The sequence below is a fragment of the Centrocercus urophasianus genome, unplaced genomic scaffold (assembly GCF_019232065.1).
Source record: "Centrocercus urophasianus isolate 14NV4802_14NV808 unplaced genomic scaffold, USGS_Curo_1.0 seq_25, whole genome shotgun sequence".
Classification (NCBI taxonomy): domain Eukaryota; kingdom Metazoa; phylum Chordata; class Aves; order Galliformes; family Phasianidae; genus Centrocercus; species Centrocercus urophasianus.
In genome coordinates, this window is record NW_024884811.1 from 247465 (window position 1) to 271704 (window position 24240).

A 24240-nucleotide genomic window follows, 5' to 3' on the forward strand; every position below is an offset into this window, starting at 1 on the left:
ACATGAAATGCAAAATACCTGAAAGCTTACGTGTACTTACACAGAGAAGTTACTCTTTCATCTTCTCTGAAAACAATGGTCTATTTTGTAAGCATAAAGAGAAACACTGAGACTTTTCTGAAAAATAAAGCATATCATTTCTACAAGGAACTGATAGAGCACACATTAGCTGAAATATGTTTGTGCCACTTTTCAAATAGAAGCAAAATAAATCTCCATTTTCCAATGCCTTTAAACTTCTCTCACTTTAAGGCTGCTTTTCTCATACTTTATGTATATTTAAAGCAAATGAAGGCTTTCTCCTTTCCTAAGAGATTTACATGTTTAGAAGCAAACTATTAGAAATTAGCAAACTATTAGAAATAAGATTACAAAAACAGGCATTTAGATAACAGTCTATTTCCACTTACTGAAGTGCAACAGTGCCTAGAATGATTCCTGTTTCTCTGTGCAGATACAGAATCTAAAGACACAGATAAATTAGATGAAAATATGAAATAGTCTTATTGATTACATATGTATTACTTAAAATTTAGATTGAGGAAATGCTTGTCTGCTCTTGTGGCTTTGTGACTTCATTGAAGAAATCTAAACTGAGTATAATCCTGTTAATACAGTGAGGTAACATAAGAGATCTGCTTAAAATGAACAAAAAGTTAATGAAAGTATAGCTAACAGTAAAACAGATTGTCTTTATAGAATGCAATATAGATATGTTCTCTAAATTCATGGTAGTGGTAAGAGGAGAGATATTTGGGGGGTAGAAGTAAACAAAGTGCTGTTTTTGCAATAATAAACCCAACATAATAAATAATATAATTGTTGATAATTTGCAAAGAAATAGAATGACTATTCTTCTTTTTATAAATGTTGCCTGAAATCATAGTTTTCTGGCTTCATTTAAAAAAAAAAATGCTTTGGGTTCTGTATCTTTTTAAAGGCTTCATTTCTGTCAGTTTTTTTAAGGAACCTTATTCACAATTAGCTTTTTCTCTCCTGTGTTCCTGTGCACTAATGCATGTGAACTTAGCTTCTCATAGAAACAATGTCTCTACAGAGATATTCTCATGGAAAATTCCTACATTCTAAAAAAAAAGAAATTTCTATTCAAACTTCAATTTTTTTTTTTTTTTTTTTTTTTTAATATCTTTTCTGAATCTTTTGCTCTTTCTGGATTATTTTATCTTGTATTTCTCAGGAGAAAAAAACATTTTTGTTAAGTAGTGCACTTAATTTTACATTTTTCTATGTGGATCTAGCTAGTAAGGTGTTAGAATCACTGAACCACAGAAACATCAAGGTTGGAGAAGACCTACAAGATCATCCAGAGTCCAACCATCCAGTGATCACCAATAGTTCTCAATAAACCATGTCCCTCAATACAAAACCCAAATGTTCCTTGAATACTTCCAGGGTCAGTGACTTCACCACCTCCCTGGGCAGCCCATTCCACTGCCTGATTACTCTTCCAGAGAAGTAGTATTTCCTAACATCCAGCCTGAATCTCCCCTGGAGCAGCTTGAAGCCATTCCTTGTGCTTCTATCACCAGTTACATGAGAGAAGAGGCTGATCCCCAGCTCACTTCAGGTAGTTACAGAGAGCAGTAATGTTTCTTTTATTGCTGGAGAAGAGCCTCCTTTTCTCCAGACTGAACATTCCCAGCTCCTTCAGCCACATCTCATAAGGCCTGTGCTCCAGACCCCTCACCAGCCTTGTTGCCCTTCTTTAAACCTGCTCCAGGGCCTCAGTGTCTTTCCCACAGAGAGCAGCAAGATTGGAGTCAGTGAGAATGGTAGTGACCATGAATGTTTCTTCATTTTCATACCATTCAAATCAGATGTTTAATGGGAACCTGTGTGTTCACAGAAGCAACACACATTTAATAGTTGAAGCACTGGAAAAGCATGCCATACACACAGCTCCCAACAAAAAGTGATCAAGTTAAGTAGCACTTTCTTAAAAAGCATCCAGAATTTTCTGTCTGTGTGTTAAGAGCTATTCTACTGGGAAAATGACCAGTCACTGACAGTGGTTATTGACTGCCATTAGTCTGTGAACTGACAAAGGCTGACAGTCTTTCCCTTTTTGCTGGCATTTACCACATTCAGGTAGTAGCTTGGGCTAATGCCATGTCTTTGCTAGAAAGTCTCATGGTAATATTTCCTCTGGGAAGCAGCTGCCAGCATTGCAATTTCATTTCACTGCATGCCCACAGAGATGTTGTTACTGGTATGCTACCTGCCAGAGTCAGTGAGCATTGTGTAGTCTTCCACAACATCATTCATGCCGCTGCTCTTCGGGGCTTCATTACAAGGCTCTGTGGGAGCCCAAGAATGCTGCTTTCTCATGCTGTGATCATTTAACATAGCATGCGCAAAAGTATGTTTTTGCAGACAATATCTATGCTTTTTCTTCCCTAAACATTGTTCCTTCTCCTCTGGCCCCTGCCATAGTTAGCTTTTATTTTATGCCATGTACTGTCCATCTGTCAGAAACAGACATAAATACAGAGAAATTGCTGGGAAATACAGTAAAAATGTACAATTGATTCTGTGGTGAACACTGCATTGGGCTTTAAGCTGCTCAAGTTCAGAGAAAACAGCTTTTGCCGATGGCAGATGATTGCCCATGACTGGCAGGGTGATTTTTTTGCCAGATCCCCTGTACAGCTGTAGGACCTATGTTACCACTGCAGCCAAGCTTCGCTGAAAATGTGCAAGCACACCTTAGGACTTTGTTTAAGACAGGGAATAATATTCATACTCCAGACTTTTTTCCTCTATTACAGCCCTGAAATAATTTGTTTTGAAGAAAAATATCACAGTACTAGAAAACCAAGCTGTTGAATTTTCTTGCAGATGCCAATTATTTTCTCATTTAAAAAAATACAAGTTTTTCTATATTTCCAAGGAGCAATTTAAATTATCAAAGCTTTTGTTTACAACAGGGACTCTAAGTTAGTATTTATTTAGCAATTTACTGATTTACATTAAGTATTCTCTCTATTTATTCTGTCAGAATGCTTGCTTACTTTTCAGTATTTCCTCCTGTGCTACATGTGAGCAAAATATGGCAAATTCTAAAGGATATTTGTTTTTTCTCCTCTGCATTCCTGTTGATACTAATCTGAGTGAGAAGATTGAACAGAATGATTTTTGGGGGTACATGAGGATAGTGAAAACACAACTAAAGCCACCTTGCTCTTATCTTAGAGAGATCCCTTTCTTATTAAATTATCCCTTGTTGCTTTAAACTTCACCTTGTTGTCTGCATCCTCTGTGTCTTTCCAAGGCTTGGGAGATATTCAACTGTCAAATGTCAGCTATGACTTGCGTTAGCATTAGGAGGCTGTGATCCATGTAAGAATTAGCAAAGAGTAGGGCATGGAGCAGAGGGCAGTCATAGGTGCTTTTGTTAATCATCTTCGAGACATTGTAGAACAGTCTCCATTCCTCCAGCTGAGCCCACCAATGTGACTCATGCCTACTTTCTCTACACTTTAAATTAGCTCCATGGTGTCGATGTCAGTTATTTATATTCACAGTGGTTTCCTGTCTGGGCTTTCATTGACTGCCAGCTTCACCACCTGAAACATGTTCAGGTCTGTTCTTGGAGGAGGTTACAGCATAATCATAGAATTTTATCACTGATCAGGTTGGAAAGGACCTTAAAGATCCCCAAGTTCAACCACAATCTAACCATACTACCCCAACACTAGCAACCCTCCACTAAATCATGTCCCTGAGCACCAACATCCAAACTGTTTCTAAATAGTTTAAACATTCAGGGATGGTGACTCAACCAACTCCCTGGGGAGCCTATTCCAGTGCTTAACAACCTTTCTGTAAAGAACTTTTTCCTGATATCCAACCTAAACTTACCTTAATGCAACTTGAGGCCATTTCCCCTCATCCTGTCACCTGTCACCAGTGAGAAGAGACCAACCCCACCCTCACTGTAAGCACATTTCAAATACTGAAAAAAATCAAAAGGTCTCCCCTCAGCCTCCTCTTCCCCAGACTGAACAACCCCAGTTCCTTCATTTTCTCCTTGTTGGGCATATTCCCCAAGCCCTTCACAAGCCTTGTTGCCCTTCTTTGGACCTACTCCAACACCTCAATGTCCTTTCTGTATTGAGGTGCCCAGAACTGAATGCAGTACTCAAGCTGAAGCCTTACCAAGTGCAGAGTACAGGGGCAGGATTACTACCCTAGTCCTGCTTACCACACTATTTCTGATACAAACCAGGATGCCACTGGCCTTCTTGGCCACCTGGGCACATTGCTGCCTCATATTCAGCCGACTGTCCATCAGTACAGCAAGGTCCCTTTCCACCAGGCAGCTTTTGAACCACTCCCCTCCAAGCCTGTTGGGTTGCTTAGGTTTGTTGTGATCAAAATGCAGGATAATTATACTCCTGAACCTTTCCTTAACTCTGCTTCAGCTTTGTGAGCACCCAGGTTATCATACTGGTTGGCTCTCAGTAAGAAAGAGAGGAATTACAGAAATAAGCTGAAGAGTCGGGGAAGGAGGTCGGCTTCCACTCTTTTGATCTTGGGCAGCAACATTCAGAATTGTGACCTCAGAAATAGGTCTTTTTTTGAAGATAAGATTGTGTCCTTAAAAAGAATGCTTGTTCTGCTAGGACAGCAGCATCCATAGAAATGTTTTAGCTATAGAAAGATGTTGATAGCAGTGATAGCATCCTTTGGGGAACTGGTTTAAATTCTAGAATTTTATCAATAGATTTGAATCAACTCCAACATGCTCAGTAGCATAATGAAAGTTTTATAGATACAATTTAGTATTGTAAACTAAGCTTTTTTATAAAAAGACTGGAGGATATCACAACAAGTGGTGACTCATTTTCCTCTCGTGAACAGCCTAAATTTTTTTTTAAATCTGATTCCTTTCTCAGAATTCATTAAAAAATGTATAAAGAGCATGTATTTGGCTGCTGCTCAATATCGACATTAACTGCCTGACACAAATGTCAGTGAAAATAATTGAGTAACTGGATTGTCAGAAGGATTTGGTAATCAGTCTTAATTCCAAATTTAAAGAACTTTTGAAAATGAGATTACAGTATTTTTGTGGTAAACTCATTAGGGAATTTAGAAGGAGTCCTGTAATGCTTTTAGTTTAATCAGTTAGAGCCTTTCCTTATTCCAAATACATGCAAAAGCAACCTCATAGAAAATTATGAAATTGTTAATGTTAGTTCCATATTTTTGCATATTTTATTAGGCAATCTATAATCAATAACAGCAATATCTGTGTTTGGGTTGAGGTCTTCAAGAAATCTGGAGTATTTACAGATGGAAAAATATAGAAAATTATTTAACTACCTAAAAGCTGTGCTTTCGGTTTGCTCACTAGCTCTGAAAAGTATTTATTAGTATATATTTGCTACTTCTACACTACTAAAGCATAGAAGAATTGCAGCTCATTCAGGCAAATTTCCCAAGACAAGGTATATACAACTATGTTGTTCCTGGTTTCATGAGGGCATTGTTTGGTAGCAACAGAGGTTATTTAGCTATTTTTTGTGTCTCTGCCTGATAAAGGTTATTTCTCTCCTTTTGGTTTCAGTGGCCATGTTCCCCAGAATGCAGACAAGTGGAAGTGGAACAGCGGCTGGGGCAGTGTCCTTGTCCCTGCCCAGCAGCCACCCCTCCCCAGGATGTAACGTACAGAGTAGTTCTCTTCATCCTCCTTCCCAGTTATCTCTTCTCTCAGTTGCAGACTCTGAGAGGTAAGACCACCTTCTGCTTGTCCCACACTGCAGCTGAGTCAGGACCACCTTCTGAACTGCCAGAAATTGAGTTGTTGCTGTTCAGGAAGTTGCTGATGGTAGCCCCTGGGGTAACAGTTGCTCTGGGCATGGGTTTACCCAGGGAAAGAGAGATGAAAGAGATTATTATACCAGCCTGGTAGTGATGCAAGGCAATTCCTGTCCATCTCCACTGCAGGGTCTTTCTCCAAATTCCTTCTGATTTCCACCACTGCTTGTAGCAAGTCAAACTGGCTGGAACACTTTAAATATCAGAGGAGCCCAGTAACACCTATTGGAATAGAGATCCTGAGATTCATGTTTCAGTTTGCTTGCAGTAGGAGAGTCATAAATTTCTCTCTTTTCTCTCAGTATTCTTTTAATACAGACTATTCCAGCAGGAACTTATCATCTTTTCTGTTATTAAGACTAACAGATAATGAATAGATTTTATTTTTAATTCACTGTTTTGAGAGCTTGATTTATAGTCAGCACTTACTTTATGCTGGCTAGGTACAAACCCTTAGCTGCTTCAATAATTTTAGATATGTCAGTGATGTGAAAATTGCTTAAAATGTTTTAGACATTTTCTAAATTATTTTCATCAGTATCTCCAATTATTTGTATAGCATGTGGCATTATCACACTTCAGTGCAAATAGAATAATGACTTCTTCCTATACTATATGATTACTTAAAACCATTTTTTTTAATCTCACTATTTTTCAGTGCTCTAGATGATTAATTACTGTATGTTACAAATATATTTCAAAGTGTTTAATTTCCTTGTGTGATAAAAATTGCAGTAATTTGGAGAACACAAAGAGTCCAATTATAAACCCAGAGCATTATCTAGATTTTGATTACTGATACTTCTTTTGAGGAAAGCATTAGTAACTTCACTTTATATCAGGAAGATGAAAGAGCACAATGGTTCAGGGAGCTGATAACAGGCATAAGTGCTTCTCATTTTCAGAAGACAGGAGTGAATTTAGTTATTTTTGGAGCCACTGAAAGTTGTTGATGCATCAGTCAGAGATTGCTATTTCACTGTCAGCTAGTAACTCAGTCCTTCCTCCTCTCTCCTGGCCACACAGTACTGACCTTTTTCCCTTGATCCAGCTTTGTGTGCAAACTCTGGAAGTGCTCGTGCTCTCTTGCTCCTTTTATTTCTTAATATAGTTTTCTGTCTGCTATCCTCCTTCTACAAATACCAGAGCACAAGGTGACAGGCAGGGACTAATCAATAGCTAGCATTACACTGTGATAAAATACAGTGATCTTCTAATTAGCCTAGGCATGTCTTAACCCAAGGCCCACAGGCTTACTGTGGGCTGGCACAGCTTGCATTCTGGATGCTGCCTGCCCTGCACTATAAAGGCATTAGCTGTCACTCACAGATTGGCCCCAGGCATTGCTCAGCAATAACCAGAACATCAGTGTGCTACTATTAATGCTTTGCCAACTGAAGGCCGGGCTCAGGAAGGACTGTGCTGTGCAGTGCTGACTCAAGCAATGGCAAATAATTGTATGCATTTTAATACATAGGTTAAACAGCAGGAAATACACGGTTGTGCTTTCTGTTTTGATACAGGAGTTTGAGAATAGGTAGAATAGGTTTCAAGATTGAAAAAAAAAAAAAAAACAAACACCATAAATTTTTATTTCTGGCACCATTTTCAGTTGATATGGATACATTTACACCATGACTGAACTCATAAAAGTCTTGAATGGGTTACAGATCTCAGAATATTATTGCTCTCTACAGAACAACAATAATAAAAAGCCTGCATTGTGTAGTCCTTCATCATGGGTTAGCTGTGCATGCTCTCTTCTAAACAATTTAAGTTTTTTCATTCTGTGGAGCTACTTTGGATTAAAAAAACAATTCCAGTATCTCAATTTTAGAAACAGGACATATGGCAATCTAAACTCATTAAGGAAAATTCATTAAAGCAGTTTTCATTTCATTACAGAACACATAATGTAAATTAAGATGAGTGTTTAAAATAAAATTTAATACAGAATCTGTATTTTGAATCTAATACAATTAACATGTATAAAGATCCTGCAGTTATCTGTCACTTTCACTACTTTCTGGTTGTAATGCTAGCTGTGAAAATGTGAGCTGAACAAACAAACACTTCAGTGTGCAATGCATGACATAAATGGCTTTGAAACATGTGAATCCCCAGGGAATTATAGAATGGCTTGAGTCAGAAGGGAGCTCTAATGGTCCATCTTATCACTGATAGTACTGCAGGGCTTATGTGTCCGAACAAGGGATTTAACCCCTTCATGGTGTGCAGTTCCTGACATGCTGCATGTGTCTATACTCATTCCAGAATTAGGATGAACTGAGATGTACACACTACCTGCAATTGCTTGCATCCACTAGTCTGAACCCTATCTAAGCTGGTTTGGTAACTTCTGTGTCTCTGGGGCTATTCATATGTCCCCTTCCATTCTGGACAGCATGCTTAGGCTTTTGAGTGACAGTCAGAAAGAAATAAGCACTTTCTCTACTCTTCATGGACTGCAAGATAGAGAAATAATTGGAAGGCTTCTTTTCTTTCCCATCTCCACAAGGTGATGGGAGTGTGAATGTGAAATGAATTAAGGCTTGCTAATTTGAGAAACCAAACCAAACCAGGACAAGAGACACATGTCCTGCTGTTTTCCTGTTTTTATTCCGTGTACAAAGCTCTATGTATTGAGTGCAACTTAGAGAGCATGGATCTAAAAAGCTGTTTAATTCACCAAAGGAGAGAACATGCATGATAAAAATGCAAGTTTACATTTGTTTGTTGCAGTTTGCTAGCTCTGATTTTTAGTACTTCCCTTGTTTGAAATATTGATGCTATTCAATGAAGATTGCAAAATGTTACAGTACCCTAAGTCATAAGTATGAAAGATATACATTTGGGTTTTTACTAATTTTTGTAATAACAGAAAACATGGGCATTCAGTGAAGCTGAAGAAGAAAATAATCTATTTAAAAACTAGAAAACCAATTCTGGTTTTATGTATGATATTTAATATGCAACTTAGTGCCCCAAAACTTATGATGCTGAATGCTTGAAATTATTTCTAATAATTTTGAATAGTAAACTTCCATGGTCACAAACAAACAAACAAACACACGACAACAACAACAGAAAAACACAAAAGCTGCATACATATTTTGCATTAGCCGAAGTGAGAGCATGTCAGAGTTTTTTTGGAAACCAGGGCTAGTGATGTGTCCCTGAAGCACAACATAACCTGGCTTGACTGAATGCCTGGATACTACATGAAGCTGGGAAAAAGAACTTGAGCTTAACTGTTCAGTGATGCATTACTGAAATGCTATTATAAGCTCTGTGGCAGCGCCTCTTTTTGATTATTTGAGTCTGTGGTCATATTCCTTTTATGCCTTTGCTGTAATATGGAAAGGAGGTCCATGCCAGAAGCAAAAGTTTCTGAGTGCTTCTAACCAAGGAGTTGGGACATCATGTTACAAAGCCCTTTGTATGTGGCATACAAGGGTCTGACTTGAAGACAGTCTTTAGTTAATGATGCAAACAGGGTGGTTTTGAAATCAGCACAGTAATTTCTTTCAAGTTTGCTACACTTGAGCGGTTTAGCTGCTGAAACATTATCACTTTTTTTTGCTGGTGAGCAAATTACACTTAGAAATGGCAGATAATAAAAGAGTGGAGGTGGCAACACGTCTAATTCTGATCCTGTGCCAGAGCAGACCTAGCAAAGCTTGGAATCGTTCTGTCCATGCTTTCTCTCTTTTCTGAAGGCACTATTTTCCCTTTTGAAACCCAGTTTTCTAAGTTTGGCCACAGAAAATGATGCCACAGAAAATGATGAGAAAGATGGTAAAGTTCTTATTTATCTCCATCTTCTTCCACTCCTCTCACCAAAACACTTCTGATGCTTTCTGGGGTCCAGTTCTTTCTCCTGCCCCTCCTTTGACTATATGGACCACTCCTTTGATCTGATAGAGCAATTTCTGTGTTCCTAAGGCTAGAGGTCTTGCAGCATAAAAAGGATTTTTAGACACTTAATGACTGGTAAGAAAGATGTAAATGCAGTCAACATCCCTAAGAAACCTTGGGGATAGAAATTTCCTTTGGAGTTGCTGCCATGCAGGATGCTGAACAAAAATATGAAAAAATTTTGCTTTGCTTTGGCCAAAATACATTTATTTCTGTTGTAGGAAAAGATTATCTTTAAAAAAAAGAAAAGGAGAAGATCAGTTGCAACTTGAAGTCAATGGAGATAAATATATTTTATCATAGGCAGGTAAAACAATCAGGATTTTTAAAAAATCAATAATTTCCCCAAAGCTATGAGAACAAAAAAAAAAGGACATCTGAAGAAATAAAAGACCAATGTCTTCCGCTGTAATACTTAATTTCCATTTTGGAAGCATTTTGAAAGCTATCATAAGAATTGATTATATGCAAAAATACCATACACTTTATTTTTCATTGTAAAGTCCGGGCAAAAAAAAGAAAAATAAATAACAGAAAGAATTAAAATCAAGCAACGTGCAGCATAGTTATATAGATCTTACCTCAAATAATACCACTACTAGGACCCTGTGCAATAGTCAAATGTAGATTAATGATAAACCGTCTTCTCCTCTTTCCTTATTCATACACAAATACAATTACCTTTTTTCTTTTTCAATGTAATTTTTAGCAAATTATTTGTTGCCTAAGCAGTTTCATATGCTGTCATAATTCCTGCCGAATTTATTCAAAACTGCAAGATAATTGAAATTAACCATTTTCCCTGTAAACTACTGAGTGGGAAAATAGAAATACAGAATTTAAAGTAATACGGAATAACAATATTTTCTCAAATTTAGGCAAATTCACATTTCTTTTATAACTGAAACAGCACACTCTGAAAAAGCAGGAATGTACACAAATTAGGGATATGAAACTGGCAATGCTGTGTTCCTGTGGCCCAAAGAATACTTTGGTATTTCAATTCCTATAAGTTGCTCTGAAAGTAATGCCTTCTACTTATTTCCATGGAAATAATGGCAGATGCAAAGAACACAGTTCTGTTCGACAGAGAAAGCTACAACACTCTTTTTCAACAGTTGCCACCATTAGCTGTGCATTTTCACTAGCAGTGAAAAAGAGCCTGCGTGCCATGCTCATAAAAATCTTCACCAGTTGAGGTGACCTGCTGTTGCTGCCACTGCAGCTGAAATGCATCTCTTACCACCTCACTGTGCTCAGATCTGCTGTTTGGTCTTCAGAAACATTCAGCAAGTGCCAGCGAATGTTTGTAGGTGCAATTTTCACCATGTGGAGGAATTCGGTGGCACGATTTTCCTCCATCCACACCATTCTGTCAGACTGGCCTTCTGCTGCTATCTGTCACACAGCAACAAAATGGAGTAGGATACTGGTGGGAAGGTTCAACCTTTACTGCCATACCACCAACACTAACATAATAAAATAGGATGCATTACTTTTGGAGCAGCCATTGTAGATACAGATTCTGTTATTTAGCAGTACTGCTCAAGGATAAACAGAAAAAAAAATTCACTCTAGCAATTACTGACTAGGGCTGGCCTAAATGTAAATTACATACACAACCTGGGGAAGCTGTGGAGAGGCAAGGGAAGTGGAAAGTTTATTTTCAGTGTTAAATATGGCAGGGAGATACCTTTTGTATCTTACCACGGCATTCTTCACCCGAAACATCAAGTGTCTTGATACTCACTGAGTAAAGAACTAGCACTGCTGAACTGGGCATCGGAGGGCTGAAGGGATGACTTCTGTAGGAGGACAAAACACAGAGTGTGTGAGGGAAGACATTCTGTGTGGGCCACCTCCTCTGGTGCAGATTTTTAAAAGTGCAGCATGCAAGCTTTTGTTCATCGCTGCCAAAAATGCATAGGTAACGGTGGTAACTACACTGAAAAATTGTTTCGTAGCTGAAAGTTTTCTCTATCAAATAGTGTTACTGTGCTCTTGTATCTGTTGCAGTTTCTATGGAAATAAATAGGAGGCATTACTTTTGGAGTGACCTACATATACATCATTTTAACTATTCTCATCTAAGTAGGTACAATTTAGAAACTTTTTTATTTATCTTGCTTACTGTCCGATCTGGTCATTGCCTGGCAGGACACATTTTTCCTAGCAAGTACTGGAAATGAAGAAGCTACTTGATAGCTCCCAAAACAGTCCTCCTGTGATTTGATATCCAGCAAGCATGAGTGAGGGTATCCTTCTGCAAACCTGGCTGGTTCCTGACCACACAGCACTTGGCAACAATTATTGATGTCTATTTCCTAGAGGTTACAAACCAGTCCTTATTGTTCCAGAAGCAAAATTAAATTTGCAGTTCCCTCAGCAACACGCTGTGGTTTGTTTGGGAACAAATCTGGACTGAGACAAGTCCAAGTTTCTCTTTTGTTGGGCATAGGGAAAGTAGAAGTAGATAACTATAGTCACCCATATGAGTAAGCCAGGAATTCATGAAGTGATTCATAAATCGTTATAAAGACCACTAGAGTCTACTGAAAAAGAGTCCTGTCTTGCTGTACAAAGTAGAGTACTGTCATTGGGAGGGTCTTTTAGATGTTAAATCAAATGTGAGAATTTTAAAATTGTGCTTTATCACTTTGAGTTTTGAAAAGGACATTTTGCCTGTTGTTGGCAGCTGCTTAAAACCATTTTCAAGAAATCATTTTTCACAAATTGTGAAAACACTGAGGATCATATCCAGTGATTTTTCAAATAACCATAGTAATAAAAACTTACTGTACATTGTTCTTCATCTGTGGCAGCATTTAACACTCTTTTTGTGGGATTGCTATACTCACTCCAGTCCTTTCTTGTGAAGACCAGTTAGCTGTGGCACTTTTTGAAAACATTCCTGATACTTTCAGCATAATACAAAAATTTGGTTATCTTTTTCTGAAAATTATTGTCTAGTATTGTTTTGAAACACATCATTCTTTGTTTTCTTCCTCCCTGGTGCATACTAGGTGTACACTGCATCAGTAATGTAGAATGAAGAAATATTTGGTGCATTAAAGACTCAGATGACACATTTCCTCCAACTAAGTAGTAGTATATGTATTCTTTAAAGCTAATAGCAAATCAGCACAAAGTCCATCCAAGGTGCAACTAATGTACTTAAAAATCAGTTGTCTAAGAAAATTGGATAGGCAGTAAATCATACAAAAATTTTGACATTTGCTATACTACATTTGTAAGTTATGCATCTACCACAAATGTAATAAATGTAATAAATGGGTTTCAGGTAAGGTCAAAATCACACAAACTGATTCTGAGCTGTAGCTTAAAATATTTCAATTGTCTTGGATTTAGTTGTGATTATCTGCACAATGACCCTTTCCAAAGCTGTTCTATAGTGCTCCTACTGGACTTGCGTCATCTGTTGTACTCAGGATGAATGTACAGCCTCTTTAGACCTCTACAGGAGAAATATTCTTTATTACAAGAAGAAAGAGAATGTTATGTAGTGTACTGAATTCTAGTCTTAGAAGAACAGGGATCAGACTGACACTATAGGATCCTTTCGAGCTGTGTTAACTGCAAGCAACAGTCACTCATATCAGCAACCACTGAGCCTACGTGCCACAGAGAAGAGTGGGTGAGTGCTTTTGCTCAGTGTAGCTGGCAGCCTACTTCTGGGAGCAGAGTGGTTGTTCTGTAGTAGGAATGCCACGTCAGTATTCATTCATCGTCCTGCATGAATATTTTATTAGCCTTTCCAGCTTTTACCTCAGGAGTCAGAAAGTGACAGCAAGCCATTCCTGAGCCCAGGCTGAGCTTTTGTTTACTGATTTGATCCCTTTGGTCTAGTGGGTAGTTTGGTCACATGGGGTAGAGACCCCAGTTTTTGTAACCACAGCCTTCCCTCTTCAAAACTGACTGTCACCTATTTGTAATATGCTTTTTAATAAGCAATTTAAAGGACATATAGATTTAAAAAAAAAACAACATACACAATGTCCATAAAATCCTCATGCTTAGTAGCGTGTCTGCTTGTAGTGCAGTAGTGAGAGAGCTGTGTATACTAAGCAGATGAAATGATGAACCTGTGTGGTGGCTGCACCGTCAATCTCATTCTGAACATTTCTCTTCCACTGCCAGGCTTGTAAGTTTGCACTTTGAGTCCAGATCAACATTTTGATGTCACCTCAACTGGAAGCATTTTAACACTTGCCTTCATAGACTTTATACTGCCTCCAGATTATTTTCAAATTGTTTCAGGCAACATACATAGAACAGGGATTTCTGGAACTCAAAACTTGAACCTGCTGTTCACCTCCTCACAGTGTCCCTTCACCAGAACAGAGCACTTCCTGCCCGGGAGGAAGGACAACTATTTATTGATAGCTGGCACAGAGTCTTATTATGGCACAGCAGGCAGTGCCTCAGAAATAAGGTTCACCCATGAGGTTTTTTCTACTACTATGATTTAAAACCTACTTACAGTAGCTAAAATGAGATTTCCACACAAAGCAAAAATTCAGTGTTTTCATTTCACAATTATCAAAGCTAATGATATATCACCTGAAAGCTCGGCAGAAAAGTACCTGAGAGACCTGGTAGACAAAGTTGAACATGAACTAACAATATGTCTGTGCCACAAAGAATGTAGATGTTATCCCGAGCTTCATTAGGCAAAGTATTGCCTTGAAGGAGGTGATTGTTTCCCTCTGCTCAGCACAAGAAAGGCCACATTAGTTTTGCATCCAGTTCTGGTCTCCTCAATACAAGAGAGACATAGATGTACTTGAGTGAGTCCAACAATGGGTGTAAAGATGATGAAGGGACCAGAGCATCTTTCCTGTGAGGCAAGCCTGAGAGAGCTGGGACCATTCAGCCTGGAGATGAGGCTGAACGGTCTCCAGCAGAGATGGTTGGAGCTAGGCTCATTTCAATGGTACCTAGTGCTGGGACAAGTGGAAATGGGCACAAAATTTAATATGTGAGGTTCTGTCTGAATATCAGGGATCTGATACTGTGCTGAAGACCAACCACTGGCACAGACATGGTCATGGGCAACCTGTTGTATGTATCCCAGCTTGAGCGAGGGGATTGACCAGAGGATCTCCGAATGTCCCTTCCAACCTCAACTATTCTGTGATTCTGTGATTTGAGGATATATCTTCTCCATATTTGGGCTATACACAGTTCTTTTAGAAGATTTAACATCTGCAAACTGCTAAGCATTATAGTGATCTAAGTCAAATAGAAAAAATCTTCAATGCTTCCCTTAAAGTTACAGCATTTTATAGGTTTGCCTGTTTATGAATTCCTAGGTTTGTTGCTCTTACTTCTTCTCCTCAACACATTAGCCCCCAAAGAATTTCAGTTCCTCCTTCTGTGATGCAGAGACAGACTCCACAGCCTCCTCATCTTCAGCAGCCTGCTGGAATGCATCTAAAGACATATGAGTCAGCATCAAACTCTTTTCAGCCAAATGATCTCCACATCCAAGGTAAGGAAGAAGCTTCATCATTTATGTTAGTTGCTTGTCAGCGCTGCTTGGCTTCAAATAAAATGTTGCAAGTGCTGACACTGGCATTTCAAGGGCCCTTTCCTTCTGAAAGATACAGCCTTCTGGGACCTTGCTTTCAGGATTTCTTGAAATTCATACTTTAAATAATGTTTATGCATCTTTCTATGGAGTGACGAGTTTTGCTTCCGGTTAATTTTCAAAGCTGCTATTGAAATAGAATTGCAAGTAATTATGTGTTTGTCTCTAATTTTATTCATATTGTTATGCTTCTTATCACTCCTGACTTTTCTCACAAAGTGTTACCAGGTTTTCAAGCAGTGGAATATTTTTTTCCCTTTCAATTGTGTAAATTTCTTTCATTAGCATACATGTCTCGCAAAGTTGTGTTCCCACTTGCACTATGTAAACATTTTCTACAAAACTTATTTCTTTCTGTTTAATCAGTCAAATACAGACTTATATAGTCATGAAGAAAATTAACAGCAGCTGAAATCAATGTAAGGTTGTTTTTCAATTTGTTTTTAATCTGGTACGAAGCCTGAATGGTAATTAACCTTCGCATTTCAGAAATGTGTTGACAGAAGTAACACTGTTGCCTCTCAACTGTTTAAATATATGTTTGTCATTTTAACATACACAAGGTGCACCTCATATTGCATTTTTATAGTCTTCGGGATTCTGCCTTTTGATCAAGCTTCCTGAGAATTATCACAGTAGATATCATAAGAAATATATATTGGGGGAAAAAAAAAAAAAAAGGGCTTGTTCCATTTACTTGCTTTCCATGATGTAAGCAGTCTCTCTAGGGGTAGCCATGAAGCAGGATCGCAAGGTACTTTGCAGAATTCATGAGTGAGAGTGAAGGGAAAAAGGAATGTGCTAGTCTTGTTTTATTGTTATTGTAGTAGACTACATACATGTGTTTGTGAATTAAGAGGATGACCAGTGCTGGCAAAATAATGAAAGAAAGAAAAAAAATTCTTGCAAAATATTCAGTGCAATAGAGGCTGCCATTTCTTTGAAAAATTGTTAGCTGATATGAGTTACCTATACTAGTATAACTATATGGGCAGATATACTAGTAAGTTATTTTTTTTCATGTACAATAATCAGATTTAAATAAATAGATACATTTCTAGCATTCCAAATTTGCATGTCCATCTGGCAGTACAATGTGTGATATGTCTGTATTGCTCTTCCCTGTCATTCTTTTTCCTTTTGTTCTTCACATTCCAATGCTACCAAATGATTACTTGATGTCTGTGTAATTAACCTAGCGAATGCTATAGAATTGAGCTGCAAAGAAATACCATTTTGAAGCAATTCAGGCAAAGACAACTGGAAAGAATACTCACTCACAATGTATATTTATCAATGGCAATTGTAATTATTTCCTTAAGAAAATGTTATCTGAGAGAGCTTTGTGATGCCAAGCAGACTGTTGACAGAAATAGATGTCAGTCAAAAACTTCCAACCGTGTGAAAACGATAATCACGGCAGTCATGGCCTGTGACATATCTGTAATTAAATCTTTGTCCCTCTTAGTTCAGTGAGATCAGTGCTCTATCACAAACTTATGTGGACCAGGATTTCAACAGTGAATTTAAGATGGGCTGCATACTGTTGATTTTCAGATGCTCAGCATCATTCAGGACAAGGCTCTGCATGTGATAAACAATAAAAGCTTCTTGCTTTTAGAAGAGATTCTTGCAATATTCAGCGATTTCATTAAATTTAGAAGTATTTAATTTCCCTCAGGAAATAATGTTATCATACCAGAAAAAAAAATATTATTTAATCTGTGTCATGGCTTCTTTGATGTTGGAGGTAGTGTATGCATTCAGAGAAACGTGACTTTTGTAACCTTGTGTGTACATTGTTCATGTGTATGTTTTAATTAGTTTAGAAATGCATAACTGATACAATTCAGAGTTGCAATCTTGAAAAGATATGTTCAGTTTCTGGAAGTTTATCACCCAGTCCATCTCCCTTTTCTGTTTTATAACAAGTGTGTAAAAATTTAGGAAACTCTTGCTACAGGTAGTTCTCTAACAAGTAACTTCAAAAGAAGGGTCAGGTATGGTTAGGGTCTAGGGCCTGAATTTTTCATGGCTTCATGTTATCTTGCATCATGCAAGTGGTGCAATTAATTTGGACATAGTACCATGTGAACCAAATCAAAAGGCCCCAAGATCATTAGATTTTGCTGTGTCATGTCTGGATTGCAGTTCAAAGAGCTCTGCACTGTGACCTGATGCACTGCAGAAAATGGGGAAAGATGTTTGGAAAAGTGCTAAGTAACTGACTGATGGAAAATGATGTCCCCTCTTCTGATTCTTCCTGTTTATGACTGTCTATTATGTAAGACGGATATTTATGATATGAATTCCAAAAAGAAAATGATTTTTTCTGTGCTCTTCCATTCTAAAGAAAAATAGATGGGGACTTGGTTTATCAGTTAAAGAAAGAGTTTTATGCACTTCCCTAGCTCTCTCTGCGCCGTGGTGGTTAATTGCTAATGGGTTAAAGCTTCTCAGACTTTTCTAGACAATATTCTTTTGCTGGAGTAGAGAATGTGCAGACCTAGAGAATGTGACTCACAATAGCTCAACCCTAAGGTAAGTCATTTTTCTGCCAAAGTTATTGCCAGATTGTTCTGCATCAGGAACAGAATGCTGTGAGAAAGGCACAAATAGAGAATGAGTACAGAGCAGTATGAAAGGACATTTCAGCATGTGTCTTGAGGGGTCTTGCCAGCTGGCTCAGACCATCAGATTGAAATAATTGTTACTGGTTTACTTGTCTGACTCAACAGTAAACTTTCAGAGTGTGTCCTTTTGCTGGTTGAGAAAAAGATTGATTTTAAAAGCAAAAGCTGTCAATAGCTATGTAATTTCTAAGTCAATTTTTAGATGGCAATTGTGTTTTTTTTCTTTAATTTTATTTTATTTCGCTTCAAATGCTTCTTAAATGTCAGAATTGAGCATTTAAGAATTGAAAAGGTTGTAAATTCCTAACACGCTTCAAAGTATGACTCAGTATTGTTCGAGTTAAACTTTAAAAGAAAAAAAAAATGAAACTGTCATCTTAGAGCTATTGCTGCTAAGTGCCTACAGCCCCTGCAAAAGACAATGAAAGCTACAAGCGTTCAGCCTCTCTAAAGTGAGCAGAACCTGTGACCTCAAGCCTACTGTACACATTTGCAGGTTGCTTTTGAAGATGAACCCCTCTTCTTACTATTTCTTCATTTTTTTTCTTCTTTTCCTCTTTTGTGTGAAGGTGAAGTATTATTGTTTCTGTGTTTTCCATGAAACTGCTCTGCCTAAACCCTTGCTATGTATGTGCAAATCAAACATTTTTCTCACATTGTGTACCCAGAACTGTCTTTCAAGACTACACCTTAAAACAGAAGGACTGTATTTCACTCAACATTGTTACCTAAACCTCTCTGTAAGTTCTGAGTTCCTGTGCATACGTTCAGGCTGTCTTTTCCTGTCCATGATCCTGTCCTGTCCTCATGTCTTGAAATAGTGAGTTTTTTGTCTCAGTTCATGCATATGTTATACATGCCAATATTTTTATGCTTCCTTGCAGGAGACCACATAAATATAGTCTCAAAGGAAAAATAATTTGAGTAGTAAGATTCCTAATGCATGCATCCTTCCTCCCATTTGGCAAAATCAGTAATATTATATAAAGCTGATATAGGTTGGTTTGCTTTGCAACAGGGATTAGTACATTAGTTTAAGAACCAATATATTAGTTTAGCAAAAGGAATCCATAAGTGATAGTTCTAAGACTTCACATTTCAGCTTTAGTGGGTGAACTTAGTCTTGTTTTTCCTCAATAATTTTGCACTGGGAACATAACAGAATATTCTACCTTCTGCCTCAATGATTTTGCCCCACAAGAAGTACTGGAGTCACAATAGAATACTTTTGTCTTTTGCCTCAAAACATGCAAGGACATTTACCTTGGGTTCTTCGTACACTGTTTTTTAAAAGTGGCTCACTGTGGCCTAATAAGCAATGGAAATATTCCAAACTCAGGACAAACGAATGAAAGTTTGTCAAAGGTTTCCATGAGGAAGCTGATGGTGAAAAAAGGGGAAGAAGTAGGTGGGCACTCAACCACCCTAAATACCACTGAGCACACCCAAAGGGACATTAGCACGTATCTATGAGACCTTGAAAAAGAGTGAATATGTATGCTAAAGTACTGCATATGTATGTGGTACATATATATGCAGATATGTCTTAACTGTATAAATGTAGAACCTGAACTCTGAGAGTGTGTGCTTGCTGGTCAAGTTGTCCTGCTGGCACCAGTTGTCTGGTGTGCATTGTGAAGAGCAAAGGAATGCCTCTTTTTAACACCACATTGGAGCCAGACGGTTTTCTTCCCAGATTTCAGATGACAAAGTGATACAGCATGTTTCGTATTGCAACCTTTTTACTTTCCCATCCATATTTTCTATGGTTTACCTTATCTGTATATAGACACAGTGCAGCTTTAGCAAACAGCAGTCATGGCCCCCAATCCAGCAGAAGTTTGTGAGCTGCTTTGTGATCATTGTGAGTTTCTAAGCATAGTATACCTCTGTAAAGGGATATGAGTTGGAAGATTTTTTTGTGTCAGGGTGTGGAAGTACGCAAACGTAAGATTTTGATTTTTAAAGTACACTTTATTCTTAAGTCTTTGTTCTTAAAAAGTTGATGCTCCATTTCTCATCAGTAGTAATGAACAGAGGGGCTGATGGTGTCATGAGATACTTAGACATATTCCTCTTAAATATCATCAGTAGGTTGTGATTCCAAATTCAAGCTTCCATAAAAGGATCTTCTCTGCTTTCTACTTACAGTCATCTATCCTCTGGGATAGCTCCCTGATGTTTTCTCTACTCTTACAGAGAACCCAAAGGCCTTTTGTCATATTCTGCTGAAAAGCAAGAGAGACTCTAATCCTGTGCATACAAACAGCAGGCCCCATGGATCATTAACAAGCAGCCTTTCAGAGTGTCGCAGGTATCCCCACTATCAGCCAGCTGTCTGAACATCAGTGGGAGATCCTCAAGATTGGATTCATTTTTTCAATTTTTCATCAAGACTCAATCTCTTTTTTTGTTCACACTTTCCTTGAGTAACCTTCTATTAATTTAAATTAACTCTTTTCTTAAATTCTTCAGGGAGTAGCCAAGTGCAAGCTCTGGATGTTCTCAGTTTAGACAGCAGAACTGCAGAGTTAAAGAAATCTTGTGAAAAATCTCATCTAGTCAGTCAGTGCTATCAGAAATCAAGACAAGAAAGTCTATGAAACAAAATGCATTAGGAATTAATAGCAATTGGAGGAAGTCTTGGGGAGCATTATATAAAAGCTGCTTTACCATTGGAAAATAACTGAAATCCTGGTGTTACTGCAGTGAGGATTTCTCCATTCATTTTTCATGGTCAACATTACATGAACTATCATTTATTATCTCTATCCAGGTATTTTACTGACCACTTTCTTTTCATTCTTCCAGGTTTTTATGGACAGCTTCAGACTTTCTGCCCTCCACATTATCCTGACTCTCAGAAGAACATACAACACAATGTTTCTTGCAGTATGGTTCCTCCCTTTGAAGACTGTTTATTTCCTGCATCAGTGGGTCAGGCAGGACTTGGTGTCTTTCATCGAACTTTTTCAGCTCACTCTGGTATTGCAGGTAAATGTCAGCTGGGGACTTTCTGAATTGGCCATGTACAGTTTCTGTATTTAGATTTGCTTCAGCCGTGAATGTGTCTGGGAACAGCTGTGACAGAGTTGACTCTTTGCAAAGAGGAGGTGGTTTTCAGACCTTTCTGGGGTGGTGGACACTGGAACAATCGCCATGGATCACTCCAACATCTAGTTTGCATGCAAACTGTGCTTCTGAGGGTTTCTCAAGGGCATAATCTTCCTTAGTAGTCAGAGAGTCACTAGCTCGTGCATTCATTTTGAAATACAGTCCTTTGAGACTTGTGTGCATTATTTGTGCAGCCACTCTGGTCTGGTAGAAGAGTTGCAGCAGGGACCTGAGATAACTTAAACCCTCAATTTTGCTTTCTGTTTTGTAATTCACTTAGTCACATTTCCTTCCAAATTTCTTTTCACACATAATTTAGTCTCTTCCTAGTTGAAAATGCCTGAATGGGCATACGTGCTGCTCTGGAGAGGAGAAAGTTACCTCTCTGTGGAAAATCAGAATGATGCTGTTGTTTTTTCTTGTCTTTCCATACAGGATGATTTCACTTAATGGTTATTGTGCTTTGAAATCTCTTCTACATCTTATCCTTAAGTAGTGCAGTGAACAGCCAATGCAGCCGTATCACTTCAGAGCAGAGTCTCACAGTATAAGAAGATGAAAAATTTTAAGCAGTTATTCCTTTGCTTACATCTGTCATATGCTGAAGTTAGTAACTTCTTTACTAAGGGGCTGCTTTATGAGAATTGAGTTTGACAATACATATCATTCACTGAGTGTGGTGAGACTCAATAACCAAGCATGAAGTTTATTTTAAAAAGTGTAGCAATTGAAGCATCCATTAAGTGGGCGAATGTTAGTTGCAATAAAGTCTGCTTAATTCAGATTGGATAGAACTGAAATTCTTCCCTTGGTAAGCAGTAGATTATGTAACTATTAATTTTGTACCTACATTGGCTTGCTTTTTTTGTTTGTCCATTTGGTTAGAAGCAATGTCCAGTTCTCTGCCTAAGAATTAGGGTATTCTCTGTGATATAGTTGTCCTAGTTAATGAATTATTTCTGTATTTTCTCAGTTTATGATTTTCCAGCAGGGCCCACAGGTGTCTTTGGTGATTCGACCCACAGCGTGCCAGAGGATAGCAGTTTCCTACCAATAAATTCAGTGGATCATTGTCCCACTCAGCTTTCTTCTGTCTACACTGAAGGCTAAAATCATCCAACTCTAATGAGAACCTGATCCCATTTCATATTGCCCTTTTGATACTTCTCTACAAAAATTTTCTCTCCATAAAAATGCTGTGTATGAACATTGGTGGATAAACATACACACTGGAGAGGAAAAAAATCACCAAGCATTCATCCTGTAATCAGGCAGCCGTCTGAGGAAAGCATTTGGAGAAAGAAAATTTTGCCAAAACCTTAGGATTGTTTATTTTCTTTTCTTCTGTGGCACAGCAACTCTGCTTTTTTGGGTTTTTTAACTTCTCAAAGGGAATTCAAAGACTGAATAAGAAAACTGTTTGTTGGCTATAATCCTCTTAATCTGAATAGCTGTAACCTTTGAGAAGAACACTTTAGAAAACTCCTTAAAAAAAAAAAAAAAAAAAAAAAAAAAAAAAAAAAAAAGTAAAACCAGAAATGCAGACATTTCAAAGATACACAACTTTTGGAAGTGTGTTTGCATACGGTGCTTCTGAAGTTGAAAATACACCAACAAAAAAAGGGAGAGAAATTAGACATACATCCTGGTATTACCCATTGGAGGCATGTGTGTATCTTCTTTCTGAGGCCAAAGAGCATTGATTCTAGATCCTTACAGGCCTTGTTTAGATGACTTTCCCATCCCTCTGTATTTAAACCATACAATGTGGCCATTGATATCTCTCCAACATTTCTTCTGACCTAGTTCTTTTTTGCAGTTTTAAGAATATTTAAATGCACTACGTGAGAAGGCACATGGACGTAATCTTTATTAGCACAACAGCTAGAAGAGAATATTATGTTCCAACTTTGATTTTAACTATGTTGTAGAGCTTTATTGCTGTATGTGCTATAGTACTCTATAGGAAAATTCAAAATAAAATACGTTTCCTTAAATTTCATAGATTTGAAAGCAATCCACAGCATTTCCGGGGAAAAAAAAAAAAAAAAAAAAAAAAAAGAAAAAAACAAAAAAAAAAAAAAAGAAAAAATGGGTTATTTTAAGTCTGCTATGTTCCCTCTGATTATTAGAAATGTAAAACTGGACTTGTTGGTTATGTGTCTTCTACTCAGCGGCTGGCTCTGTTTCATATATTTTGTACAATGTACTATAAAATCAGATTACCTGTGTAAGCCACAAGATATGTGTTAAAACCAGTATTTTGCAGTACAGATATCTCATCACTGTGGTGATATACAGCTTGAGAGTAACTGTAATATCATGGAAGACTGAGTTTTTAAGATTATTAATCCAATTTCGTCTATTTTGTGGACTCTCTGCAAAGTGTGCATCATAATATTCTTACAATCTGTTTTAATAGGATGGAAAAAAAATCAGAGATTCTTACACACTGACTAGATGGTGTGTAAGAATCTAACTGTGCTTCTGAAATTACTCATCAGTTCAAAAAAAAATTATTTATGCACAAATTTTCTTATCCTGAGAAGCTTTTTCAGAGTTGTTGAATGCAGTTTTGGTCAAATTCCTTATTTAATTTGCTATTCTATTGCATAGACGAATTTATGTCAGACATTTACAAACACTGGTAATCCTCTGAAGATTGTATTCCTAAATTATATTCTTACATACAAGTGTATGTGCTTCCATATTTTAGTAAGAGATTTTCATTCAATATATGCAAAGTAGATATCAACAAGCCACGTAGATAAATTATTTAAACCAACAGGTAAAATTGTGGCTTAAATACAGAGAATTCCCTACTAAATTCTTCCCTTTTTTATTGTTTCTCTTATCACAAGTAGATGTGTCACTCTGCTTCAGCTTGCATTAGTACGTCTTGTTACCATATGTAGTTTTCATTGGGTTAAATAACATCAGGCTTCTGTACACAGGTACAGGATTATGGGGATCAATAGACTTCCCAGACTAATTTCAGTACTGGGAAAGTTATGGAGCAGATTATCTTGAGCGCATCACACAGCAAGTGTGGGACAATCAGGGAATGAGGCCCAGCCAGCATGGGTTCATGAAAGGCAGATCTTGCTTAACCAGCCTGAT

General features: G+C 37.7%; 1 protein-coding gene across 2 annotated transcripts in view; it reads left to right on the forward strand.

Moving 5' to 3' along the window:
- Positions 1–22566, forward strand: part of GLIS3 (GLIS family zinc finger 3) — a 111137-nt gene extending 88571 nt beyond the window's left edge. The window contains exons 6-9 of one of the 2 annotated variants that reach the window (XM_042825765.1): positions 5594–5756; positions 15096–15274; positions 20818–21000; positions 22094–22566. In XM_042825765.1, coding sequence (XP_042681699.1) covers positions 5594–5756; positions 15096–15274; positions 20818–21000; positions 22094–22230 — 662 coding nt within the window. In that variant the 3' untranslated portion in view covers positions 22231–22566. The remainder of the gene's footprint in view (positions 1–5593; positions 5757–15095; positions 15275–20817; positions 21001–22093) is intronic. The other variant, XM_042825764.1, reaches the window with a different exon arrangement.
- Positions 22567–24240: the final 1674 nt, after the last annotated feature.